Below are 24,005 nucleotides of genomic sequence, written 5' to 3'. Positions count from 1 at the left end.
GCCCGCTGCCCGGGCGTCCCCGTCGGCGCCCCGCTGGAGGGCGGTGGCGGTGCCCGCTGCCCTCCCCGCCCGCCCCCGTGTTCTGCCGGCACCCCGCCGGAGGGCAGTAGCGGCGCGGGGCTTCCGCGTCCGGGTCGCGGCGGTGCCGAGAGGCGGTGCCGGCGCGGCGGGGCTGGGGGACACCATGGCCTTGCGGTGGTGGTGGTGGTGGTGGCGGTGCGGCGCCTCGTCCCGCCGGGCGCCGCCGCTCGGCTCCGTGCCGCGCCCCGGCCCCCGCGCCCCGCCGGCCCCCAGCGCGGTGAGTGCGGCGGGCGCCGGGAGGTCACGGAATGAATGGGGCAGGGGGGGCCGGGCGGGGCGCGGGGCCGGGCGGTCACCCCGCAGCCGCCGCGCCTTCGCCGTTCCGCAGCCTCCTGACCGGGAAGGCCGAAGGCCCGGAGGCGATTCCCTGCCGGGGGGTCCTTGCTGGGGACAGGAGCGCGCTCGGTGCAAGGTTAAACACTGGGTTAAGGGTTTTCGGGGCAGCGTTGGTTAGTGTGGTGAACCTCGCAGAGCCGTCTCTAGGTGGGAGCAGGGAAAGCGGTTCTCATTAGTTTGAGATTTTGAACGCGTTTGTGTGTGAGTCGTAGTGGGAGCAGTTCTCTCACAGCGTTCGTTTACAGCTTCTTCACAAGGCCAGACGGCTGTTCTGACCCGCGGTAAAGGGCTCTGGCTGATGTGTCCAGCATCTTGCATGAGCCAGCCTTACAGTGTTAAACAGCGGTGTAAAGGAGGGAGTCTGTGTGTGCCCTCGTAGAAGGAAGATTAGCAAGAAATCAGCTATTTTTTAACAACAGGACACGGTGAGATGTACGAGAGAGCAGCTTATAAAGGTCTCAGCCGTAGGGCTGGACACTGAAGTCACAGCAGTGAGCTGCAGAGTGTTAGGGTTTCTGTACTTCCTTTCGTCCTTGCATGGCCTTTTTTCATACGCAGGGAGGATGAAAGGGTGTCCTTGAGCTATTACAGTGCTTTTGTTTTGCTCCCTATGTCCAAGGAGAGACTTAAATCTACAAACAAGGAGACACTGAGGCCTGAGAAGCAGGTTCTCTAGTCCTAGGTCTTCTTGAGTATTCTTTTTCAGGCTTTTCCGGAGATAGTTTGGTGAACACGTGGATTGCAGTGATTTCAGGCTGGCTCAGCCCAGCACGGCCTCTGAGTCAGCCTGTGTTGGAGGACAGGGCTGGGTCGTCGTGGCCCGACTGCCAGGAGCAGAGCAAAAGCTGTACTTCCTTTCTCAGCTGGACATCGTGTACTTGGGACTGTGCCTTCCCTCAGGCTCCTGGGCTATGTCTGCAGGCAGAGATCATTGGAGACATTGCTAGGTTTGGAAGTTAGATTCTGGACATCTAGCAGGGAGATAGGCAGGTGTAGATTATCATAAGCAACAAGCTGAATTGAAATTGCTTCAGGGAAAAACAAGGACATGTTCTTCTGTTAGTGTACTGTTTTACTGAAATGGCTCTTGCCCTTTTCTCTGTGCCTTGACTAGTGCAGTCCAGATTTATCTGCAAGACAGGGAACATTGGAAAATTACACCTTGCACAAGTGCAAAAGCAAGGTTTCGTTAGAGCAGTTTTGGTAATTTAACTGATAAGGTTCCTGGGCTGGTCCTGCAAGGGGAGAAAGTCCAACACTCCTGAGCGGAAGAGTCAGTTTAATGTGTCTATTGGCACATTCTCTCATTATCACTCATGTCTTGTGATATAGAAGATTATGAGACTCCCTTTGATGCAGGGTTGTTAAAATGGAGAAATAGAGTAGTGCTTATGAACAGATACATGTTTTTTATAGTGAATGTTTTCTGTCAGTTTAAAGCTCTAATAAATTAACCCTGGTTTTATTTTGTACAGATGTGTCACTTTACCCAAAGAAGTTCAGCTTTGTCGTTTCCAAAAATATGTAATGTATTTTGGCGGTAAGTTGGAGAGTCACATTGTTGTGTAATGGGTAAAGACACAGTTGTTGGGTGAACTGAGTAGTTATACCTGCGAGCTATAAACTTTGCTCACTCTAATACGTAGTTGTGTAGACTGTTGCTGTGGTGCTGAGTCTGAATCCAAGTCCTCTGTCCTTGAGAGTAGCAGGCAAAGCAGGTATGCTGCAAGAGAATACACATGGTTCACTTTGGAAAAGGGAATATAATAAGAAACATAAACTTCAACTCCAGGAAACAAAAAAAGTAAATCAGGTGTACGCTTGATGCATACAGGTAGAGCTTCCCCCCTTTCCTGATGAACATTCATAGCATCATCATGCTACCTGGAAGTATTGATTTAATTTATAATGTAGCTGGGTGTGCAAATGAGAAAATTTCAAATCCAATTCAGGAATATTTTTCCAGGAGTTCACAAGAGAGGGAAGAAATTAACAGAATACTTATATTACGGGAAGATGAAGGCTTTATCTCCAACCATAGGCTATGCTATCTGTAGTGTCTTCAAAAGGAGTACATTGAGAGATATGTAGTTTTATGTGTTTCAGAAGACTTCTGTAATCTGTTAAGACCGGGGGGAAGGGTGTTCCTGTTTGCCAAAGGCGCTTTGCCAGCTCCTAAAGATTTATGATCACCAATATGTAGCTGTGCTGTGCTTACACCTTACTTTTGTATTGATGCCTTCATCTGTTTTAGCCCTTTGGTTACATCTTGTGTGAGGAAAGAGGAGGAGGAGGAAATGCTTTCAAATGTTTCTGTTTGGGGAACCAGAGAAAGTTTACTTTTAACAACACTACTGTCTTAAAAAACACTGTCACCAGGTTTCATCATACAAGTACATCCCACTTGTGCAGCTGCAGTAAGACAGTTAGTGATGAAAAATACCAAGACCCTTTTCAACTTGGTAGAAAAGACTTGAAGAATCTCTATGAAGATATTAAAAAGGTAAGGGATTTTGGTGACTATTCTGAGATGTTGCAATGATTGTTTTTAATACCAACCATCAACTTGAATGACACTTATTGAAAGAATATTATTTATGTTTATGAACAACTGTCTGAAGCTTAAACTGAAGGCAAAAGGAGCATTTCTGATATTTTATAGAACCAAAATGCAATTTTTTTTCTCCTGATTTGCAGTGATGAAATAAATTTATGTTTCAGATTGCTCATAGTAATTTTAAAAACAACTTCAGCTTACACTGGGTGGAATGAACGCAGGCAATAACCTTACACACGCATATTGTTTTACTTACACTAAACAGATTGACTTTGTGACTTCTATGCTGAAACGTTCTTGTCCTTTATGTAGGAATTACTTGTTTCTGCAGCAGAACTTAAGGAAATGTGTGATTATTACTTTGATGGGAAAGGAAAGGCTTTTCGACCGATGATTGTGGTGCTAATGGCTCGGGCTTGCAACATTCACCATAATAATTCCAAGTGAGTTGGTCACTTTTAGATATATTAATCATACTTGAAAGTTATAATTCTTGTGTTTCCAAAAAATATGTCTAGTAACTTTATGAAAATAAAACGCTCCTCAGTAAAACCTGAATTTAAGTTCCATCTTGAAGCAATATTTTTGTAGTTACCAGTGCAAAAGGAACTGCTGGATTTATTACATTTTTCCATGTATAAAATTGTGGACTGCACTTGTAACTGGTAATGGATAAATAATGTTGCCAAATTACGATATTTGTAAGGCTTTTAGTCAATTCTAGCTTCTTGCATAAATGCTATTAGAAACTAAATGAACTTCCTTAAAAGTATTTTCATTTGTAACCATTCCTGTTCCTATTAAGCTCTTGTTACAGGTAAGAACTTTGCTGCGAGAACAGACTCTCATAGGCTTTTTCAGTAATTATGCAGAAAAACCATTAAGCAATTGGTATGATTATATTCAAAGCTGTGAGATGTTCAAAACAGTCAGGAGGGTTTTTTCACCCTCTAGGAGCAAGTTTCTATACTATAATGGTTAGAGCTGGTGTAATCCTTATGAGCTTGTCTTTTGAAAGCAGTTTTACCTGAGCAGAACATCGTGCTCACCTATACTCTCTATCACTCCTTGCTCTGGCTCATAGCAGATGCTTCTCTCCACACGTTCCTGTCAGTTGCTGTGTTTGCATTTTGAGGAAAGACGTTGGCTGGAGTGTTCTCTGCCTTCCAGCTACACTTCCAGTCTTGCCTTGTATAGAATTTCAAATAACAAATCTTTGGTCCCTTTCCAGAAGTATTTCTAGACTAATTCGTCAGTGTTACAGGGGATTTCTCTAAGCTCTTGTATCAACTTTCCTGTAGTAGTAGTTTAATGCCTTGTTGGACTTGATTACTACCTCAGAGCATGGCATATATTTTGCTGTTTTATGGTACCTCTCCCTGAATACCCCCTCCTTTGTGAATATAGTTTCAAAGGAGAAAGCAAAACCTAGTTGGCAGTGTCCTGTCCTATGTGTGCCAATTCCCCTTGTTTTGCAAAAACATTGTCCAGGATTAGTGAGCTTTGCTTCAGCTTGATTCTGTTCTCCATTCAGGACTTCTCTATATCATTGTCTTAGAGATAGCAAACGGAATAATATTGGTTGTGAAACTCCTCAGGGATGTCCTTTGTCACAGCACTGATTGGCTTAATATTTTCATGAGTGATCATGACCTGAAAAACAGGAGCATAATGATGGCACTTTCTGATGACAAAACCATTCTTAATGATCAGCCATCCATGCTGAAATGTAAGGAAGCACAATAAAACCAAAAATTTCTGCTTGAGCTTGCAGGCTTATGTGTGCCCCATTAGGGCATAACCCCACTGTGGTTTGCAGTCACCTTCTCTATGAAAAACCGTAAAGTTATCCTAGCATGTGTCAACCCTAGTATATCCAATTCAACTATGGGAGTGTATAAAACACTTTCTAAAATCATCAGATTCAGTGTCAGATCCCTGTGTTCAGAAGAAGTCCAGCTAGCTTCAGGCATGAACTGCAGAGATAATTAGGGAGAATGAAGACTTGTGGTCTGCAAATGTATCAGGAACAGGGCGAAAGAGCTGTTAAGACAAAGACTCCTATTGCTAAGAGGATGGAAACTTAGGAGGTTTTTAACAACTGGGGCAGTGAGTTTTTGGAGCATCTTTCTAGTCAGAATAACAGTAAAAAATAGTTTTATCTCATTCTAGTGTGTAGCATGAGGAGCTTATGAACAAAATTACGCTTGCAATACTGAGAAGGCTGGAACTGATGTCATATAGTGTGGGAGTTGAAGAGTGAATCAAAGAGAAATAGTGGTAGAAAGACTGAATTTACCTTTGTGCTCAGAACATATTTGCTGTTTTCTGACATATGTATATGTTCAAGGACATATTTTTGTCCACATGTCTCGAAACCATCAAGACCAGTTTTGAGACCTGCCCTATTCCAGTGAGAAAGTGTGATCTCTGAGCTCAAGTGACACATATGCCTGGGGCAGGTATTTGCTTTGCAGTAGCCAGCCCTCAGCATAAGTCCTCTGATTTATACATGCTTGTGTCATTTGGCAGCTTTTGTACATCTGTTGCAGTTTGGTGTTTTAAAAGCCTCCTCGATAATCTGAATGTTCCTTGTATAAGCCAGACTGAGTCACTATCTGTGATATGTTGCTTCTAAAATGAAAGTCTGAGTGGGGAGAACAAATGTGTCAGCAAAGAAATATAATGAAATCTCAGGGTATTTACCTTCCTCTTCTTTGCCTCTTGCCAATTTCTCTAAGCCTGTGATTGTAATTAAATATCACGTATGTTGGTACAAGTCTTCACTGTACTGCCCTTTGGTTCATGCATGATGACTGATGTTTTTTGAGGGTTGGCTGGACCATGCCCGAAGAATGTACGTTCATACTGTGGATACCCACTTCCTGTGAGCTAATGAAGTTTTATGGGCATTTTTCTTCTCTTTTACTTTCAAGCTTCTCGAAGAAGGCTGTGTTACACCTGCTCTGTATATACATATACTTCCAGTTCACGCTGATACTGGTTTCATTATTGTTGTTTCTTAAAGCAGCATTGTTTCCAGGTGACAAATTGTTCTTCCAACTTATTAATGTTTGTAAGGAAAATTGTATATGTAGAGAAGGAAACACTGTATTTGTAAGTCTGCTACTCTCTGTAGACCCTAGGGGAAAAATACTTACCTTTCATTCTGCTTCTCACAACACTTTTTTAAGATGTTTTTCCTCTTTCAACTTGTCATTTCCCTTAAAGTATTTTGTCATTCTTTTCCTCAGTTAATATTGATTCTTCTCCCAAACTTGTTTTATTTTGTTGAAGCTTTGGTTCTCACACATGTAGTCAAAGACACTGACTGCAGTATCTGTAGACTTGCAGAGTGAACCAATATCCTGTGCTGTTCATCCCTAGCATTTTTCTTTTTTTTATCTTGCCTCTGGGGTTTGTGTTACCGATGCTGAGCTTCTGCTTCATCTTGCTGCCATTCTGAACTGTCATATAACTTGCTAGACCCAGCATGCTTTTGCCTGCTCTTTCATTTGTTGGGGTTATTTTTTTCTTCTTTTGTGCTATACTTGTATAAAAGGAATACTTTGCTTTGTTTGGCTGTTACAATAAAAGGACTCAACTTAGTAAGGTTATAGGTCCTGATCTTAGGAGGCAGTGCAGAGAGACTTCTTTGTCCTCGCAGAGTCCCACCAGAGTAACTGAGACTTCTCAAGAGAATGGAGTGGAATGCCCAGATATCTCTGCTTACAGGTTAGGTGACATGATAATTTCTGTTGAGATTTGAGGAAGGCGAAGTCATTAGAATACCCTCAGCAAGTTAACTGTTTTTCTAGAGTGAGGTCACGTTATTGTAGTCATAATAAGGAAAATGACAGTTGTAATAAAGAATCATCTGAACTATTATCAAAAATATAAGTGGCTGAAGCACTCAAATTGTTCTGTGTTGGTATGTTGTTTGTTTTCTCTTGAAGTTCTAAGTGCCAGAAGTCCAAGTCCCTTGCGCAGTGGCTTTTTGCTTATTGATAGCAACTAAGCTATGTGTGAGAGTGAGAATTGTTGTAAATAGTTTAAGCTGAGGTCATACAAACCCTCAGTTTCACACATCCACTGGCATTTCTTCACATACCTGTGTGCAGAATTTCACAGAATTACCACTTAGCTTGACAGGAGCTAATGTTTTTGTTTAGAGTGTATTCTCCAAAGGTGTTTACAAATAAGAGTTTTTATTTCTATTTCTGCAACCAAAATGAGAGAGACAAAAAAGAAAGGACCAAAGAAGTACAGAGACATCTCAAGAGAGAAAATAGGGGGGGAAAAGGGAAGTAAATTCATTAGAATAGTGTGAGAATCATTTCTATATAATGACCTGGCTAAACTCGATAGAATAATATTTCCTAAAGATATGAGGACCTGCCAGCAACCTTAGTCCTCTTTCCCTCCCCCAGATGGTGGTTGTCAGAAGCCTGTACTCTGCTGGTTTTCAGCTGCTGTGCAATTTGCTCCCATACTAACACATACATTATTTGTGCTTCTCCTAGTTTGTAGTGCCCTCCATGTCACAGACTGTGTTTCTGTAATGGTTGTTTCAGCCACAGGGGCTTAACAGCAGAAATGTACTTGGAGAAATGTGGTTATAGCACAGAAATTTTGCAAGTTCTTTTGCAAGTTCTCTTGCAATTTCCTATCTTTAAACTGGCAAAATATTTACTTACTAGCAAACACATTGCAAAGCTCTTTGTTTCAGAGTGTGAATACTGGTTTGCATCATTTTGAGTTCCCCCCTCACTGTTTGTGGGGGTTTTGTCTTTTTTGAAGAGAGATATTTGTAGGGAGAGATGTGTTTGGATTTTTTTTTAACCTATAAGGTGAGCCTTGGTCTTGTTCAGTGTACATTAAACAAGTCCTGTAATGAAAAACACCTCAAGGTACTGTAAGTCTATAGAACCTTATCACAGAATCAAGCAGGGGAGGTCCTCCTGAAAAACAGAACATGCTCAAGGACTTAAAATTTAATATATTGCATGTGTAAAAAGATAAACTTACAGTTGTACAAAAAAATTGTGTGAGTACGTATCATCTTGGGGTGTCTTTACTTTGAGAATGACCTAAAAATGGCATCTTTCCACTTACTGGGTAAGTGCGGGCCCACTTATCTATTGACTTGAGTTACTGCCACTTTTTGCTTTTGTCTTGCAGGCAAAGCTGAATGAAAAATGGCAGGGGATGAGAAGGATCCTCTTTCTTGTGTGTTTTCCCCTAAAATAGGCATGCTCTGATTCAGAAATACTCTCACAAGATACTCGTAGGAAACTATTGCAGATTTTTTTTGCCAGCAACGGAAAGAATCTTGCTTGAGACTTTATGGAAATAGTAGTTTAAAAAAAACTTTCAGATTAAATTATCACATTTGATATAACATTCTGGAAACCAGACACACGAACCATTAGCATTCCTGTGCCATTTTTAGTCATTGTCAGAGATGACATGCACTAAAATGCAGAACTTTTCAAAACCTGCTTTTGAAATATCTGGTTTTGTACTGTCTTCATACTACTGAAAGACTTTGGTGTGTCGGTTGAGTGTTGCCATTTACTGCTGCTTCCCAGCAGGAAGTCCAGTCTGCTGACATTATTAATGAAAAAGGGAATCCCCAAAAGGAGACCAGTGCATGAAAGAGGCTGGAGACCTTTACAGTTTTTTGAAGGTAAGTTTTCTCCTACTTAGTAAGAATAGTTATTTTGGAAAACTATTTACACTGAACTAGCATTTGACTAAATTATTACTCCACAGTAAAACTTGCCTTCAAACCACCCTGAAGGTTTCCAACTCTTATTTTCTGTTGTGTAAAAGCCACATTTTCAGAGCCTGGGAGCTATGCATTCATCCTGCTATTGTTCAGGATGTAAAACTCCCACTGACAGCAATGCAGAATTCTGTGTAGAGGTAGGTGTCAGAATGCAGCACACTGCAAGATGTTCTTCCGTTTTGTGATTAATCACTACATTTTAATAGACATAGGCAGTGCAGGAGGGTTTTAAATTCCCTACAGCTGAGCTGGAATTATTGTCTTTTGTTTCAGTCCTTTTTCTGTTCTGCTGGAAAATAGTGTGATTTTCTGTGTTGTCTGTATACCAGAAGTAGGGTATCTATACATCAGAAGTAATTTTTTCTTTTGTTGGTTTTCTTTGGTTATTGGGTTTTTGTTGGTGTTTTGTGTCCATGTGGACTTGTTACAGCTATGAGACAAAGCTGACTGGGATAGCCATTTCTGTGATCCTGCGTGTAACCTGCGTGATGAAAAGAGGTAGAAAAAAAGATGGTACAGAACAAGACAGTGGCCGTTGGATACTGGGGTAGATGGTCCTTTGTGAGAGCTAGGTAGGCTTTTATGCTAATTTTGACAGTCTTGTTCCTTAGATATTTGCTTCTATGTTGTTCCATTACCTTCTTTTCACCTCGTTTAAAAAATAAAGTAGGTGTGAACTACTGAGAGTTGACTCATCAGTGTTAGATTATCCCAAAGGCTGAATTCCAGTAAGTGTTAGGTAGTTGGTGTTTACAGTCCTAAAGTGATTGGGGTATAATTCCAGTTAAGTCCTTAGGCTTTTGAAGAACCTCTGAGGTTTTAAGGTAATCAGATAACATAAAGGATAAGATCCATGAGTTATGTCTTTCAGATGTAGAATACAGGTTTCTGTGCCTTCTGATCTCTCCAGCTTGCTGTTTAGTAGAGTTATCTAGCTTTGGAGTTTGTGATGCTGGTTAATAGGTAGAGCAATACAGAGATAAGGAAAACTTAAAACTCATCTACAAAAGTACCTGGCATTCTTTTCTCTGCTGTTTTCCATCTCCTTGAAACCAAGCGTCCTTGATGCTGTGCTGTTTATTGCAATCTGGATTTAGAGGGATTAGAGTCAATAACGAAGGAGTTTTGCAGTACTGTTAATGCAGCAATGTAGAAATAGGCCTTTAATAAGGATGGAAACATCCTATTACACTTACTGTATTAATGTGATGTTAACTTCTCTTGTCTTCCCAATTCCAGGTTTGAAAATGGGGTTCAGACCACAGAAAAGCTGCGACAGCTGTTTTCAGAAAAACATTTTTTTTTAGTTTTAGTAGGGATTTCTTTTAGCGTGTTGCACGATACGTAACTGATTTAATTGTTTGACAGTTCTTGTTTTTTATTTTAGGGAGGTGCAAGCAAGCCAGCGCTCTGTGGCCATAATTGCTGAGATGATCCACACAGCCAGTCTAGTCCATGATGATGTTATTGACGATGCAAATTCTCGCAGAGGAAAAAGGACGCTTAATCAAATCTGGGGAGAGAGGAAGGTGAGTTTGCTAATAAGTGCAAGACTTGCCTTTGAATTTCAGCAAAGCACAAACACCTAGAGTTTTGTTAAGTTACTATCCCTAGGTCTTGGGATATACCGGAAAAAGTATGAAGAGGTGTACACAGTTTGTGGGTGAGACAAACAGTTTGTGGTTGTGTTCCTTTTCTGAACTGTTGAAAACATTAGATAATGAGTGATTGTAGTGTGTAGTGTTGGGCCTGTTCAGCCTCAAGAAGAGATGACTGAGAGGGGACCTCATCAGTGTCTATAAGTGTCGGAAGGGAGGGTGTCCAGAGGATGGAGCCAGGCTCTGCTCAGTGGTGCCAAGCAATGGGACAAGAGCCACAGGGCAGAAACATGCACAGGAAGTTCCACCTGAACATGAGGAAGAACTTCTTTACCACAGTGACTGCACACTGGAACAGGTTGCCCAGAGAGGTTGTGAAGTCTCCCTCACTGGAGAGATTCAGGAACTGTCTGGACACATTTCTGTGCCATGTGCTCTAGGATGACCCTGCTTGAGCAGGGAGGTTGGACCAGATGACCATGTAGTCCCTTCTAGCCTGACCCATTCTGTGATTCTTACTGATTTTACATTCCCTGTGCCATTCTCTGCAGTGCTATTGGAACACCTTGAACTTGTACTTCATCCTGAACACTGTATATTAGTCTGATCAGTAGTGAAAACAAAAATGTTTTCAGTCAGCAGGAAATTTTTTTTGAGAGTGGTGTTTCTTCATAGCACATTACAAGGAAGGTCTTAACCAGAAAATGCAAGGAAGGAAATACACTGCTGACGCACCAGAACTTACAGCAATTCAGAGTTCACGTGGCGTAGCAATCACAACAGAATGGTCAAATAGAGAATTAATGTTCAAAAAAAACTTCATAGGCAAACACATGTTCAGGTATTGCATACAGGGAGGACAGAGCTTATATAGAAAAATACAAACAACACTATAAGATTCAAAAATTATTCTGACTTCAATATTTGGTGATCTTCTGATTTTTCTGTTACAATGAGATATTTGTGCTTTATGCAGGAAAGTTATGTGATGTGAGTAGATCTGCCATATAAAGGAAATTGTATCATCTCTACTAACACTGGAAAAGACTTAAGAGTTATCTTTTTTTTTTTTTTTTATTCTTAGGCTGTTCTAGCTGGTGACTTCATCCTCTCAGCTGCTTCTGTAGCTTTAGCCCGAATTGGAAATACTACTATCGTCTCTGTTCTAACTCAGGTGATTGAAGATCTGGTGCGTGGTAAGGTCTTTTTCTATTTATTCTTCAGATTTGCTTGCCTAAGCAGTAAACCCATAAATAAAACCACCCATCTGTGCATCTTTTTAGGTGAATTCCTCCAGCTGGGTTCCAAGGAAAACGAGAATGAGAGATTTGCTCACTACCTCGAGAAGACTTTTAAGAAGACCGCGAGTCTTATAGCAAACAGTTGTAAAGCAGTATGTACGTCTGTCTCTTCTCAAGTTAACACACCATACTGTGAGCTTCACAGTTAAACTCCCAGTTATTGCTGTTTTCTCTGGAGACCCTCCAAAGCAAACCCTTTAAATGGTATTCAGCCAGAATTTGAACGGGTTTGAGACTGTGAATATTATCACAATTCAGCTGTGTAGCCTCCAATATTGTTTTGCACTTTTTCTTTTCTGTTTTTTATTCATACACAGATTTATTGTTATCCTCACTTGACTCAAAATAAGGATCACAGTGGCAGCCTTTAATTTATGAAATTCTCCAACCTTGAGGCAGTAGTTTTCGTCTCAGTTGACCATTCTTGAGCCTATAATTTGATTTTAAGTCATCTTTGGCATCTGTCCCTACTCATTGGTAGTGAGACCTTAAATGATAACAGTGAGAGGAAACAATTAATTGTTTATACTGTAGACCATATTGTGAAAGAACAGAAGCATGTACATGATTTGTCTGCGGGTTTTAATTATCAATTGCTATATCTGATTCTGTCTGTAATTCAGTTCTGTTACTTGATTACAAAAAGATCCAACTCAAGATTATGTTCTTATTCAAAAATACATGTTTAGTTTTAGTGCAGAAAATGGAGAAGGTGGGCAGTAATCTTACCCCAAGAGAGTTTTATTTTTTTTAATTAAAGGCAGTATATTGGTGTATTCTAGTGTATTCCATAGCAAGAGGGAGTTCTAAGAGAATTAGACTAAAAATCTATGCTAATGTTAATCATCTTGTTTTGTTCTCAGAGAACTGGTACATTTATGCAACAGACAGCAGTGGAAAATTGCTTGTATGAAAAGGATCACACAGAATGAGAGACATGGATTTTATAGGGAGAGAAAATGTCATTCTAGTTGGAGGAAAGAAATTAAATCTTTTGGATTGTTCATATTAGTGGCAGTATTACCCTGGCTAGAATTTTCTTTGCAAGTCTTCTTTTATATCAGTGGGCACCTGGACTTGTAAAGAGCATCACATTATTCTGCTATCCTAATAAAAACATATACATGTTTTTCTGTTCACTTTGACAGTCTCTCTAAAATAATCTTTGCAGATAGAAGAAATCACCTTCTCACTGAGTGGATTTTCCTTACAAATGTGCTAATTTGAGCTTTTTTTCTTTTCCTGACTTGCAAGAGTTAAGGCTTTAAGCACTTCTCTCAAGATAGAGGCTGTAATGCTGGGGGGATGGTGTTTGGCTGCTTTTCTTCTAGTGGCTGGTCTGAGTTGTTCCATTGCTGAATTGCTGGAATTTTATATGCTGTAAGATTTGTGTTATAAAGGAAAGCCAAGTGAGAGGACTGTCTTCATGGCAAAACCATACTTACTGCACAGAGCAGTAATGAGTTGTGTCTGTATGTCTTCTTCAGTTTCTTTCTGCATGGATTAGGAGAGGTCCATTGATAGCAGTGAAAAGGGAGGTTTTTTTGTTTGAGATTTGGAGGAGTTTTGGTGTGTTTGGGTTTTGAAACATTTTTGTTCAGATGACTTTGACTACTAAGGAAATTGATGGAATCAGAATGGAGATCTGTTTTCTGTAGTGAAAATGATCCAGATCATCAGTTCTAGCTTGAAATTCAGTTAGGGAATCAAGAGTATTCATATTTTGTTTTTAGGGACAAAGCTAAGGAAAGAGATTACTGGTTTTCAGAACATCAGTTACAACCAGGCTAGTGTGCCATTAAAAGCAGTTCAGTTCCTGTTAATGGTAGGGAAAAACTGATCTGTTGCTGTGCATAAATAAAATAAAGGTATTAACTGGAAAGAAGATGTCAAACAAGTTCAGATGGCATCTTAGCATTCTATATTCTTAGAGATGGAAGAGTAGAGTATTCCTGGAAAAATGTCTAAGCAAGATTATAGAGTCTGTCAACACCAGCCTAGTTCACTGTATTAGATACCTTCTGCACTGCCAAAGCATTACTGCATTTAAATCAAAGTCCTTCAAGTTAGCAAAATACTTTTTTTTATAGACAGAATAGTCTGTTCAAGATGTTAGAGCCATCCCAGCCTCCAGTTTATTTCTGCATGGCAGAATGTTACAAAGTTTCAGTCAAAGTAATAAATTGCAAAAGGAAATGGTGGCAGATGGCCCAGACGGTCATTGAAGCCTTAGTTACTGAAAGGCATTTTTCAAAGAAACACGAGAGGTGACTTTGGTTCAAGAATTCAGAAACAATAAAGCTGAAGTGGAATTTCTGTTTAGTCATCAGGCAAGCTGGAGATGGCAAAATAACTTAAGCGGGTTCTCTTTCTTTTTTTACCCTGCTATAATGTGAATTCCTAAGGCCGTTTATATTTTGCACAGCATACTTTCAGAAGAGGGATTAAATCATGCTTGCTTTGAGATAAGTGGAAAGTTGCACTTGACATTCTTGATTTCTGTATTAGGAGAAAGCATGCAGCCTCCTTGTGTGAGGCAAGGCTGTGTGTGGAAGGTCTGCCTTAGGGACCGAAGAAAACAAATAGTGTGCAGCTTTGGATCTACCTGTGAGCTCCTGCTGTAACTAGTTCATCGTTTGGTGTGTGCACAGGGCTCCATCAGAAAACCTACAACAGTGTGGAACTGGCTAAGAAAATAAGACCTCTGATCCCCACCAGCAGAATTGGTCCCCCTAGCTCAGTTAAGCACACAGACTGCAATAATGGCCAATGACGATATAGGGTAATAGCATCAGTAGTATCAGATATTACAGTCAGCCAGTAAATTTCCTTATTATTTAAAATACAGTCAGTCCTTTGGGGATATTTCTTCTTTATAATTTTTGCTATGAAAAAGATTAGAATAAATGTCTCACAGATATCCAGGCAGATAATCTTCATTTCTGTAAAAGTACAATTCTTCATAAACAGGTATTTGGTTAGCATGTTAAAATGTTAATTACTTGAGAAAAGGTCAAATGCATGAAAATGCAGGTTTGGGACAGGATAGTTGTCTGCAGTGTGTGGGGGCTTCTGCTGGGTAGTCATCTCCCTCTCCTGGGAGGCCCTCACCACCCCCTTGGCAGGAGCAGTTACAAAAAGGGATTTGAAGATCCTGGAGGAAGTAAGGATGTGCCTGCAGCAGGGAGGGACAGGCACACTGTGGGTGCATCGCTGCCAGCATGGCCAGCACATCCAAGGCAGGGACTGTTCTCTGTCCAGCATGTGTGAGAACACAGGGCTGGGCTACCTCTTCCAGGACAGACGTGGACACTGTGGAGTGAGTTCAGCAAAGGGCCACCATGATGGCAGGGACTGGAGCAGATGATATGCCAAGAGCTGGTTTTAGTCTGGAGTAGAGAAGGCAAAGGGGGAATCCTCCAGCCTTGTAATTGGAGGGCACAGAGAGGATGGAGAGATGTGCAGTGAGAGGACAAGTTCATGGAAAAATTCAGTTGGCTTTTAGGAAGAATTTCTCCATGAGGTTGGTCAAACACTGCAACAGGTCGCCCAGACAGAGTGTGGGATTTTTCATCCTTGGAGTTGCTCAGAAGTCAACTGGGCACAGCCCTGAGAAACCTGATCTAACTGTGAAGTAAAGTGCTTTGAGCAGACAACTGGACCAAATAACTTTCAGAGTTCCCCTCCAGCCTAAACTATTCTGTGATTCTACTGGAAAGAGGAACAGTGCTCCTGTCCAGAAGAGCAGCAGTGGATGAGCCATGAATGAGAAGGCAGGAACCTGACTGCTTCTAGAGATGGGCATGGAGGAGAAAGTCTCGAAAAGATTTTAGAGCCTTTTCCTTTTCAGAAATCTAGGAGTGCAAGAACAAACATCTCTTGTACTGTTTATACAAGCATATCCTGGCACAGCAGCAGGTTTTCCTCTGTGACCTGCAGGGCACCGGTAGAAATGTGCAAATGCTTTCAACACCAGCTGCCATATTGTCACATATTAAATATCAGAGTGGGACCTATCTACCCAGAGCTGGTTATATATTTTACAGATGTAAAATTCAGTAAAAAGGCAAGATTGATTCACAGTCTCTCATATAACATACTAGAAACAACTTTTTATTGCAAAAAGTGTGTTTGAAATAATACCGAGCAGATTTGACTTGCTTTATTGAATTTAGAGAACATTTCTAAAGAATTTGTTCCACCTGGTATTAGGATTTTTCGTCATGATTTAGTGGAGGACTGGTCTGAATTCTTACAAGATTAAATTTGTCATCAAGTCATATTTATTAGGGGAGCTACAGAATGTTTTAAAGGGATGAGCTTTATAATTTAAACATGTCATTGCATTGACTTGGTTACCCTGATTTGTATTTGCAAATGCATGCTATTATCCCAGTATAGCTTCAGTTAAACTTCATCTGGGATTGACAAGCTGCCTGGCTGCATCCTGGTAAGTGTCCAGGTGGGGGCAATAATCTTCAAGAGCATTTTGAGAAATTGCATCCTGAAGGAACTCTCTCATAGACATGACCCAGCCATGTTGCAGGTTTATGGTCATGGTTAGAGGGTTGCTCACTTGAGGATGACTGGCAAATCAATCTCCTGGATTTTGTCTTTTTGTTTGTCTTTCTTTTTGTATATGAATAAGAAATATTCATAACCTGAACAGGAGCTATGACAGTCTTCTCTTGGAAAGATGCAAGAGTTAATTGTGCATTGATGAATATTTCTTGTTATATTCTGTATCTAAGAGTTGGTTTTTGCATGTACATACACTGGTGGGATTCTTTGTATAGGTGATATCTGTATCCCTTGAAAACTGTCCACCAACAGGAGTAGCTCTGTTCTTCCTGACTTTTCAAATTAAATGAGGAAGCTTCTCTCTTTACATGGCACTTCCTCTCCGCCTCTGCCAACTAGTGCCTGTTCTGATCCTTTGCCATTCATTCACTAGGATTTTGTTCTACTGAAATCCATATTTTACTCCTCCACATGAGATGAAATGTGGTGGTAGGTAAAGATTGTATTGAAACAGGGTAGATGCAGTCCCCCTGCCTTGCAGATATTATGTGATTTATATTCCAGAAGCAACCAGAAGTTTGCTAGGCATGGTACAGCAGTATATGTTAGATCTCTGGGGCAAATACAACTGTTTAAGAGACAAGTGCCAAAAGGAGGATAAAAGGACAAAATACTCTAGTTTGACAGTCTTTAGCAACATCTATTTAAATATCTCATATTTGCAGTTCACTCTGTTTAATAGCCTTCAGGATTTTGGATGATTATTAGACATAAGTAGTACTATTTTCCTGCTATACTGTCCTACTCTTTTAAATAAAATTGGAAAATGTGAGATGCTGTTAATGCCTTAGGCATCCAGATTCCTCTGGGTTTTAGTTATTATCCATGGATGCAGGTTATGAGTGGGAGGTGTTCTGATGCTCAGTTATGAAGTGCACTGATCCATGAAATAATCTCTAATCTTGTGCCATCACATTTATTAGAATATAACATTGTTTCTTATTTCCCTCTTCATGTACACCTTCTAAGCTACTACTGGACTTCCTTCTAATTTGGGGTTGATTTGGGGGTTGGGGGTTTTTTTATGATTTTTTTTTTTTACATAGTCTTAAAGAGGAATTTATATATAAATATATTTGGTTTTTATATATATATCTATATATATATATTTATATTGTGTGGCTTTCCCAGCATATATTTTTAGTCTTACGTTAAGTAAAATGTATTTTCACTCCTTCCATTAGTCATAGCAGATTTGGAATGCCTGCAATAAACCAGGATGGATTTTTGCCCCCTGTTCCTAATTGCTTTATTGAAGGATGAAACAAATCTGAGTATTTAAATATAACCAACTTGATTTTGTGAAGGGTATACTCAATGCTTAAATGCAAAAGCATAAGTGCCCTTACTTTGAGGCAAGATATGAATTCTCAAACCTTAATTTATGTCCTGTATTTTAGTTTTGTGGAGTTTATTCAGTTTATTTCTGTCTCTCAGATAGCTGATTTCTTTATCTGTTCTCAATTAAAATGTTTTGTTTGTCTCAGTTTAGTGATACTTTTGCCAGCTTGGTATGCTGTCTTTTCTTTGCCACTAATTATCTCTCAGTACCTTTGCCTGCAAACTAATTAACTCATCTTCCTGAGCAAGTCAGTTACAGTTAACATCACCTTAAAAATAATCTTCCTTATCTCAACTGCCCCTGTACTGGGTTCAACACGTCCAGCTTTGTGATCTTTTATGAGACATGTAATGTCCATTTATCTGTTGTCTGACCTCCAATTGTCCCCTAGCTGATTTATGTATGTAATAAATTTAATTTCCCCGTCACTGGACTGTGTACAACCACTAGCCTGCATGTGCAGTGCATCCACATCTCCTCTCTTTATCCCTGCATTATAATGTTTAAGTATAATAAATATTTAATAAAGCTAATCTCTTTCCAGACCAGACTTGAATATAGTTTTAATATCACACTGCTTTTCAGCCTTGTTTTCTAGTAAGCTCGGTTCATTGTGTGTCTCCATGAACAGAGATAAGCAAGAATGTGCCCCTGAGTCAGCTTTTTTTTTATTTTTGCCTTTCCCAGATCCTTCCTGCCTGTGCTGGCTATGTCACACCTATGGTGAGGGACTAAAAGTGGATGCTAACTAAAGCTTTCTATTTACTTGGGTTTTTTTGTCTTTTCAGGTTTCAATACTAGGCTGCCCTGATCCCAAAGTTCATGAGATTGCATATCAGTATGGAAAAAATGTTGGCATAGCTTTTCAGGTAGTGCTTTTATTGAACTAAAAGGAATCTAAAGTCTAAAATTCTCCAAACTGCTTTAGAAATCAAAGTGGGCTGTCTTAATCCTTTCTGTAAATCTTCTCTTTAACAAGTATTATTCTGTATTTAGTTCTCATTTTTAAAAAGAAAGTTTCTAAATAATCTGCATATTTATTTTTTTTCCCAGCTAATAGATGACGTGCTGGATTTTACATCATGTGCCGACCGTCTGGGGAAACCAACAGCAGCAGATCTCAAGCTTGGATTGGCCACAGGCCCTGTCTTGTTTGCTTGTCGACAGGTAAGTCAAGAGGTATCTGCTTCCTCAAAACAGAAAGTGTAAACTGCTCCTCACAGCACACACCCAGGTCCAGCTCAAACACATCAAGGCTACGGCATCCGCATTAAGAGGGGCCTGGGCCCATGTGAACAATCTGTGCATTCAGGATCAGATGGATTCTGTGTGCACACATGTTGTGACAGACTGAGAATCACCTTCCTGCACAGCTCCTCTTACTATGAGGCCCTTGTAGGTACTCACAGTATCTGCATGTTTTATTTAGGTTATTCCTAAGTAGCTTCTTGCTTATGTTCTCTCCTGAGACATCTTGTTCTTCCCAGGCTTGACTGTGTATGTCAAGGCTTTTTTGCTGGGTTCTGGGCTTTGTATCCATCCTGGGGCCAAGAACTGAAATCCTTGCCTAGCTTTCAGGAGGGTACCGCTATTTACTGGATTTGATATCTTCATCTCTTTGTCTTCAAGTATTATCCAGTTACAAATGTGGGAAGCTTTCCCTTCTGAAGGCTGGATAAGAGAAGGAGTGTCATAAATAAAACAAGTTTAAAATGGGTCAAGATTTTTAGTGCCTTAAAAATTATTTGGAGGAGTTCAAGGAAAACAGGAGTGCAAGCAGCACCAAAAGAAACATTAAAATTGGTGCTAATCCATAAATGGGGAAGAAACTGGTTTTATGTGCCTTGCTCAAGTTTCTGGTTCACCAGAGGAAAGAAGATTTGAGACTTAAAAAGCGGTCCCTCCTACCAAACTTCACAGCATCATACAAAAACTGGCACATCTAGTTCCAGCAGAGCTCTAGTCTATGATTTCTCAGTGGAACTGCTGAGAGCTTGACATGGGAAAAGTTTTAAATCATTTACAAAAAACACAAACCCTCAACAACTTTGACATTTACTTCCCCCTCTTTCTTAAAAGAGCCTGGAGTGGGGCGAGGTGGAACATAAGAATGTGTTTGCTTCCTTATACTTAGGGCATTTACAAAGATCCATAACTCAGAAAAGACAGGAAAGCACAGAGTATGGGCCAATTAACAATGCAGATGAATGCACATTGAGAACAATTTTCTCTATATTCTCAGTCCCTCCCCATGTAATCATCTGGGGGATTCACAAGCATGTTCTTGAATCATTATTTCAGAACTGTTAGTCATCAGCAACTGGAGTCATCTAAAGAACAGTGAGAGACTCAAGCAGAGAAAGAGGATGCAATTGTGAAACATTTTGGTTTTTTGTGTGCTAAAGTTACAGAGAGAAACGACATATTGCAAATACTCTTGATTTTGGCAGAGAATGGGTGACACTAATTGTCTTGTGGGTGTTGAATATTCCAGTTTTTTAAATTAAAACTATTATTAATTTGTTTGGGTTTTCTGTCTCTGACTTTCAAATTCACCTATCTTTTAATTAGCTTTATAAGATAAATTAGTTCATAATATAAAAATACAAGAAAAGAAAATCTGTCAGTTCTATTTTAAAATCTTGCTCTTTGTAGGTCAATTTTAAATGTTTTTTCTCATTTATATTTTTGATAGATGGGAAGCATATATTTTTGCATTGAAAGATAACTCAACCATCTTACAAAGTTTCCACATTAACTTCATTTTCTCTGCTGAAAATTTTTTGCTGTTTTCAAGAAACTGGAAGAACAGCACTACAGACTTAAGGGATACATAAACAAGGCATAAGCGCTAAAAAAGTGTGGAGCTTTAACAGACACTTGTCTTTTCTGCTTCTGAAAGATGTTTCATCTATTTGTATCTGAGAATAAAAATTCCTGTGCCAGGACTTGAAGACAGTCCAAAATGTAATTGGTAATTATAGGCTGTCTTTTCTCTTCAAATTAATATTACTACTGTCCTGCAGACCCCTTCGTATAGCTGGTTATCCCCAAGTTGTCTTCTGAAACATTCTTTAGTTTTTAACATCTTTAGTGACAGCTGCCTTTTCTTCTCATTGTCTCCCCTCCCTCTGAAATACATCTTTGTGCATTAGAGTATTAAGGAGAGGCCTTTATAGAAAATAAAAATGTTTAGCTTGATGTGATACCTATTTATTCAGTATTTAAAGTTAGTTCACTCCATTAAAAAAAACCCCACCCCATTTATTTCTTAATGAAATACACTAGTATATGCTAATTCTAAAGTCCTTCTTAAACTAGTACAGCTGAAGAATGAGGGTTTATTTTTATTATAAGCATTCCTGTCCAGTGCTTATAGACTGTCTGCTAAATCTGCAGAGTTGCTAATAACAGCTTTGCCTTATAGGTTTGGGGATTTTCGTATCCTTTAGTGCTTAAATATAAAAAGTGATCACATATACCTGTATGAGTCACCAATAAACTTCTAAATGCATCTCCAAGAAGACTTCATATGAGTAGTAAGGAAATGTAACAACATTTAGGGATGCTGCATTTCTACCCCAACAAGGTCGTGGAGCTGCAGTTTCAGGACCAAAGGTGTGCTAGGAAAGCAGATTGTTGTTTACAAATGTACGGCAATAAAATCATCTTTCTTTGACTCTAATCCTTTCAAACAAGATGAACCAAGACCTCTTTCCTTTAAAAAGAATTTTTCTGCAGAGTAGGTGCCTTGAATTGTGACCTTACTTTAGCAAGCACCAGGTTTTTCTGTTTCTAGGCTATCTGAAGAAAGAGCCTGCATGTTTAGATAAGTAATGCCACTTTCTCACACAACTGACTTGAGTTACCTACTTGATTTGTAGGGAATTGAGCATGGACTGCTAACTACAAATGCTGTGTGACTGAAAACAAAATACCTTATATTTCTTATTAAAAAAAAAAAAAATCAGTGCTGAGCATTCCACAGGGCAGAGCCTGTGTACATAAAATACCAGCATAATAGAAAGTATAAGTGGATATAACAGCTAAACAACAAACCTCTTGGGTTCACTGTTGTACTTGGGGGGGGGAAGAGGTGCTTCTTTGAGGTGTGCCAACACTAAGCATCATTTGTGATAGAAAAATACCTGAAGCAGATTATATTCCAGGGAGTAGCCACATCAGAAATTACCACAGTAGATCATCTGCTCAACATGATGCAATGGCAGGTGCTACCTTTTGCTACCAACTGGCTACAGCCAGCAGAGCCAGACAGTTTAAGTTTAAATGCTTGGGCTGTGCTGTACTACAGTCCTATGTAGACTGCAAGTATGAACCTAAAGCTATACTCATAATAACAAGAGTGGTAGGGAAGAGGTCTGTACTTTGTCATTTTGACCTTAGCATGGCAGGCAGCTACATGGAAAACAAAAGCAGTACAAAAACCTTCTCCCTTTGTGCTTAGTTTCCAGAAATGAATGCTATGATAATGAGGAGATTCAGTAGGCCAGGAGATGTTGAACGTGCTTGGAAATATGTGTTGCAGGTAAGACTGATACTAAATATTTCTGCTTTCCCTACTGAAGTTGGTCTGAAATTCATTGTCTCCGAAGTAAAATAGCAGGGCTGCATTGTCAGATACCTGCTAAGTAGCATGCAGTGTACAGTGCCAAGTTAGAATTCTTCAGCTGTCTTACTGGCACAGTGTTTTAGAAGAAACGATAGGTACTGAAGAGCTTTTTTTTCTTTTTTTTCCCTCCCATAGCATAAAATCCACATAATAAAAGTAAAAAGCTCATGCATGAACTCAGTTCCTTCAGCTGAGGAGTAGCTGTATCCAACAACTGGTGTAAGTGGCACATCATTACCAGTCAGTCTTGTAACTGCAGTGCACACCCCATATGAGTTTTAATTGACACTAGTCTGAAAAGACTGAATAATGGTCTGTACAAAATTAATACCTATTTTTCCAGAATAGTACATTTTTTTGCACATCCCTACTTAGGGCAGGAGGGGAGGGGTTAAACCATTAGTTTCTAATATATTATTAATACCAGTGCTGTTTTGTAAGTATACTTAAAAATTTAACGTGGATGAGTTTTAGCATTTTGACACTTTGGGGAAGGTATGTAGGATTCCATGAATATAGAACGAATCCTCTTCCTTTCCCCTGCACAGTATAATTAAGCATTCAGGGTACTGACTGACCTTAAAACCCCTGTACAGTGGGAGAGGCAAAAGGCAGGAGGGAGGCTGATCATTTACCCATTTCCTCTCCCTGTCTTTCCACCTCAGAGTGATGGTGTGCAGCAGACAACCTACCTCGCCCAGCGCTACTGCCACGCGGCCACGCGAGAGATCCGCAAACTGCGGCCGTCCCCCGAGAGGGAAGCCCTCGTCCACCTGACAGAAATGGTTCTCATGCGAGACAAGTGAGACAACTCCTTCCACTCGTCCTGGCAGCTACTTACCAGACTGTGCCTACATTTATTTCAAAAGTTATTTGCTTCCAACACAGGCTACCAAAAATTATTTTTTTAAAAAAAACTTTTTTTTTTTTTTTTTAAACAAAAGTTTAAAGTGTTTTACTGCAGGAAGCAATGCAATTCAGAGCAAATCAAACTGTGCTGTACAATTGTTTTAGTGGGGGGCTATTGATTGTGGGGGATGGGGAAGATGTTTACATGTCGATGCACAAAGGCCACAATGAGAATAAATATAAATCAGTGTATGAGAACTGAAGTTGTTCCAAATTTCACTTGTTTACGCTAATAAACAGAGCATGCATGCACAGGGGCTGGTAAACTCCTGTGAAGAGAGATGGTTTGAATGCTTCCCTGGCTGTTTAACAACAGAAGCAACTGGAATTGTACATACGACACCAGTTTACTGTAAAAGACTATATGTAGATTTTAATTGGTTATATACATCAGTGAGTTCCAATTCGTAATGAAATACAGGTACACTATTGCTGGCTACTTGCTAGCAGTTAACAAGATGCAGAATTTGAGATTGCTGCAGTTCAGATAATGAAAGGCTCAGTATTTCTAACTCACACTAAAACTAAATGATTCACCGGCCAGTCAAACCTGCAACTCCATCCCCTTCCATTGCTCGTTTATAGAGTATATTCAGTACCCTTCTAGAAGCCTGCTTTGAAGTCCCAAACACATTCCTCTCACAGTAATTATCCAGTACTACCACATTCCTTTTCAGCTTATTTCAGCCACAGAATTTGTAGAACAGGGAGGCACACAATCTCTATCTCTGCCTGTGATGTCTTAACACAATGGCCAAGTTCCTGTAGTGTGTGTTCCCCCTGGGTGCTCTCTGGAGGACACCTCGCTGTCTCTTCTCAGCAGGGCACACCACCAAGCCACACAGAGTTTCCTCAGAGAACTGTAAGTTACAGATGGTG

At 40.0% G+C, this 24,005-nt stretch overlaps 1 protein-coding gene across 3 annotated transcripts; it reads left to right on the top strand.

The window, feature by feature from the left end:
* Positions 1–184: 184 nt before the first annotated feature.
* PDSS1 (decaprenyl diphosphate synthase subunit 1) lies at positions 185–23,329 on the top strand. Of its 3 annotated transcripts, none has more exons than XM_027658833.1 (11): positions 185–298; positions 1,893–1,957; positions 2,797–2,920; positions 3,287–3,417; positions 10,153–10,294; positions 11,448–11,559; positions 11,647–11,756; positions 18,376–18,456; positions 18,641–18,754; positions 22,053–22,133; positions 22,883–23,329. In XM_027658833.1, the coding sequence occupies exons 1-11, from the start codon at positions 185–187 to the stop codon at positions 23,021–23,023; spliced, it is 1,215 nt and encodes a 404-aa protein (XP_027514634.1). In that variant the 3' UTR covers positions 23,024–23,329. The 3 variants fall into 3 exon arrangements, with proteins under 3 accessions (XP_027514634.1, XP_027514635.1, XP_027514637.1); XM_027658834.1 differs by lacking the exon at positions 22,883–23,329 and adding an exon at positions 22,353–22,827; XM_027658836.1 differs by lacking the exons at positions 185–298; positions 1,893–1,957; positions 2,797–2,920; positions 3,287–3,417 and adding an exon at positions 8,576–8,663 and having other exon boundaries at positions 22,883–23,148.
* Positions 23,330–24,005: the final 676 nt, after the last annotated feature.

Source organism: Corapipo altera, unplaced genomic scaffold (assembly GCF_003945725.1).
Source record: "Corapipo altera isolate COAL_440 unplaced genomic scaffold, ASM394572v1 63, whole genome shotgun sequence".
Lineage (NCBI taxonomy): Eukaryota > Metazoa > Chordata > Aves > Passeriformes > Pipridae > Corapipo > Corapipo altera.
Note: the sequence above shows the minus strand (reverse complement) of the source record. Positions and strands in the feature narration are given on the sequence as shown.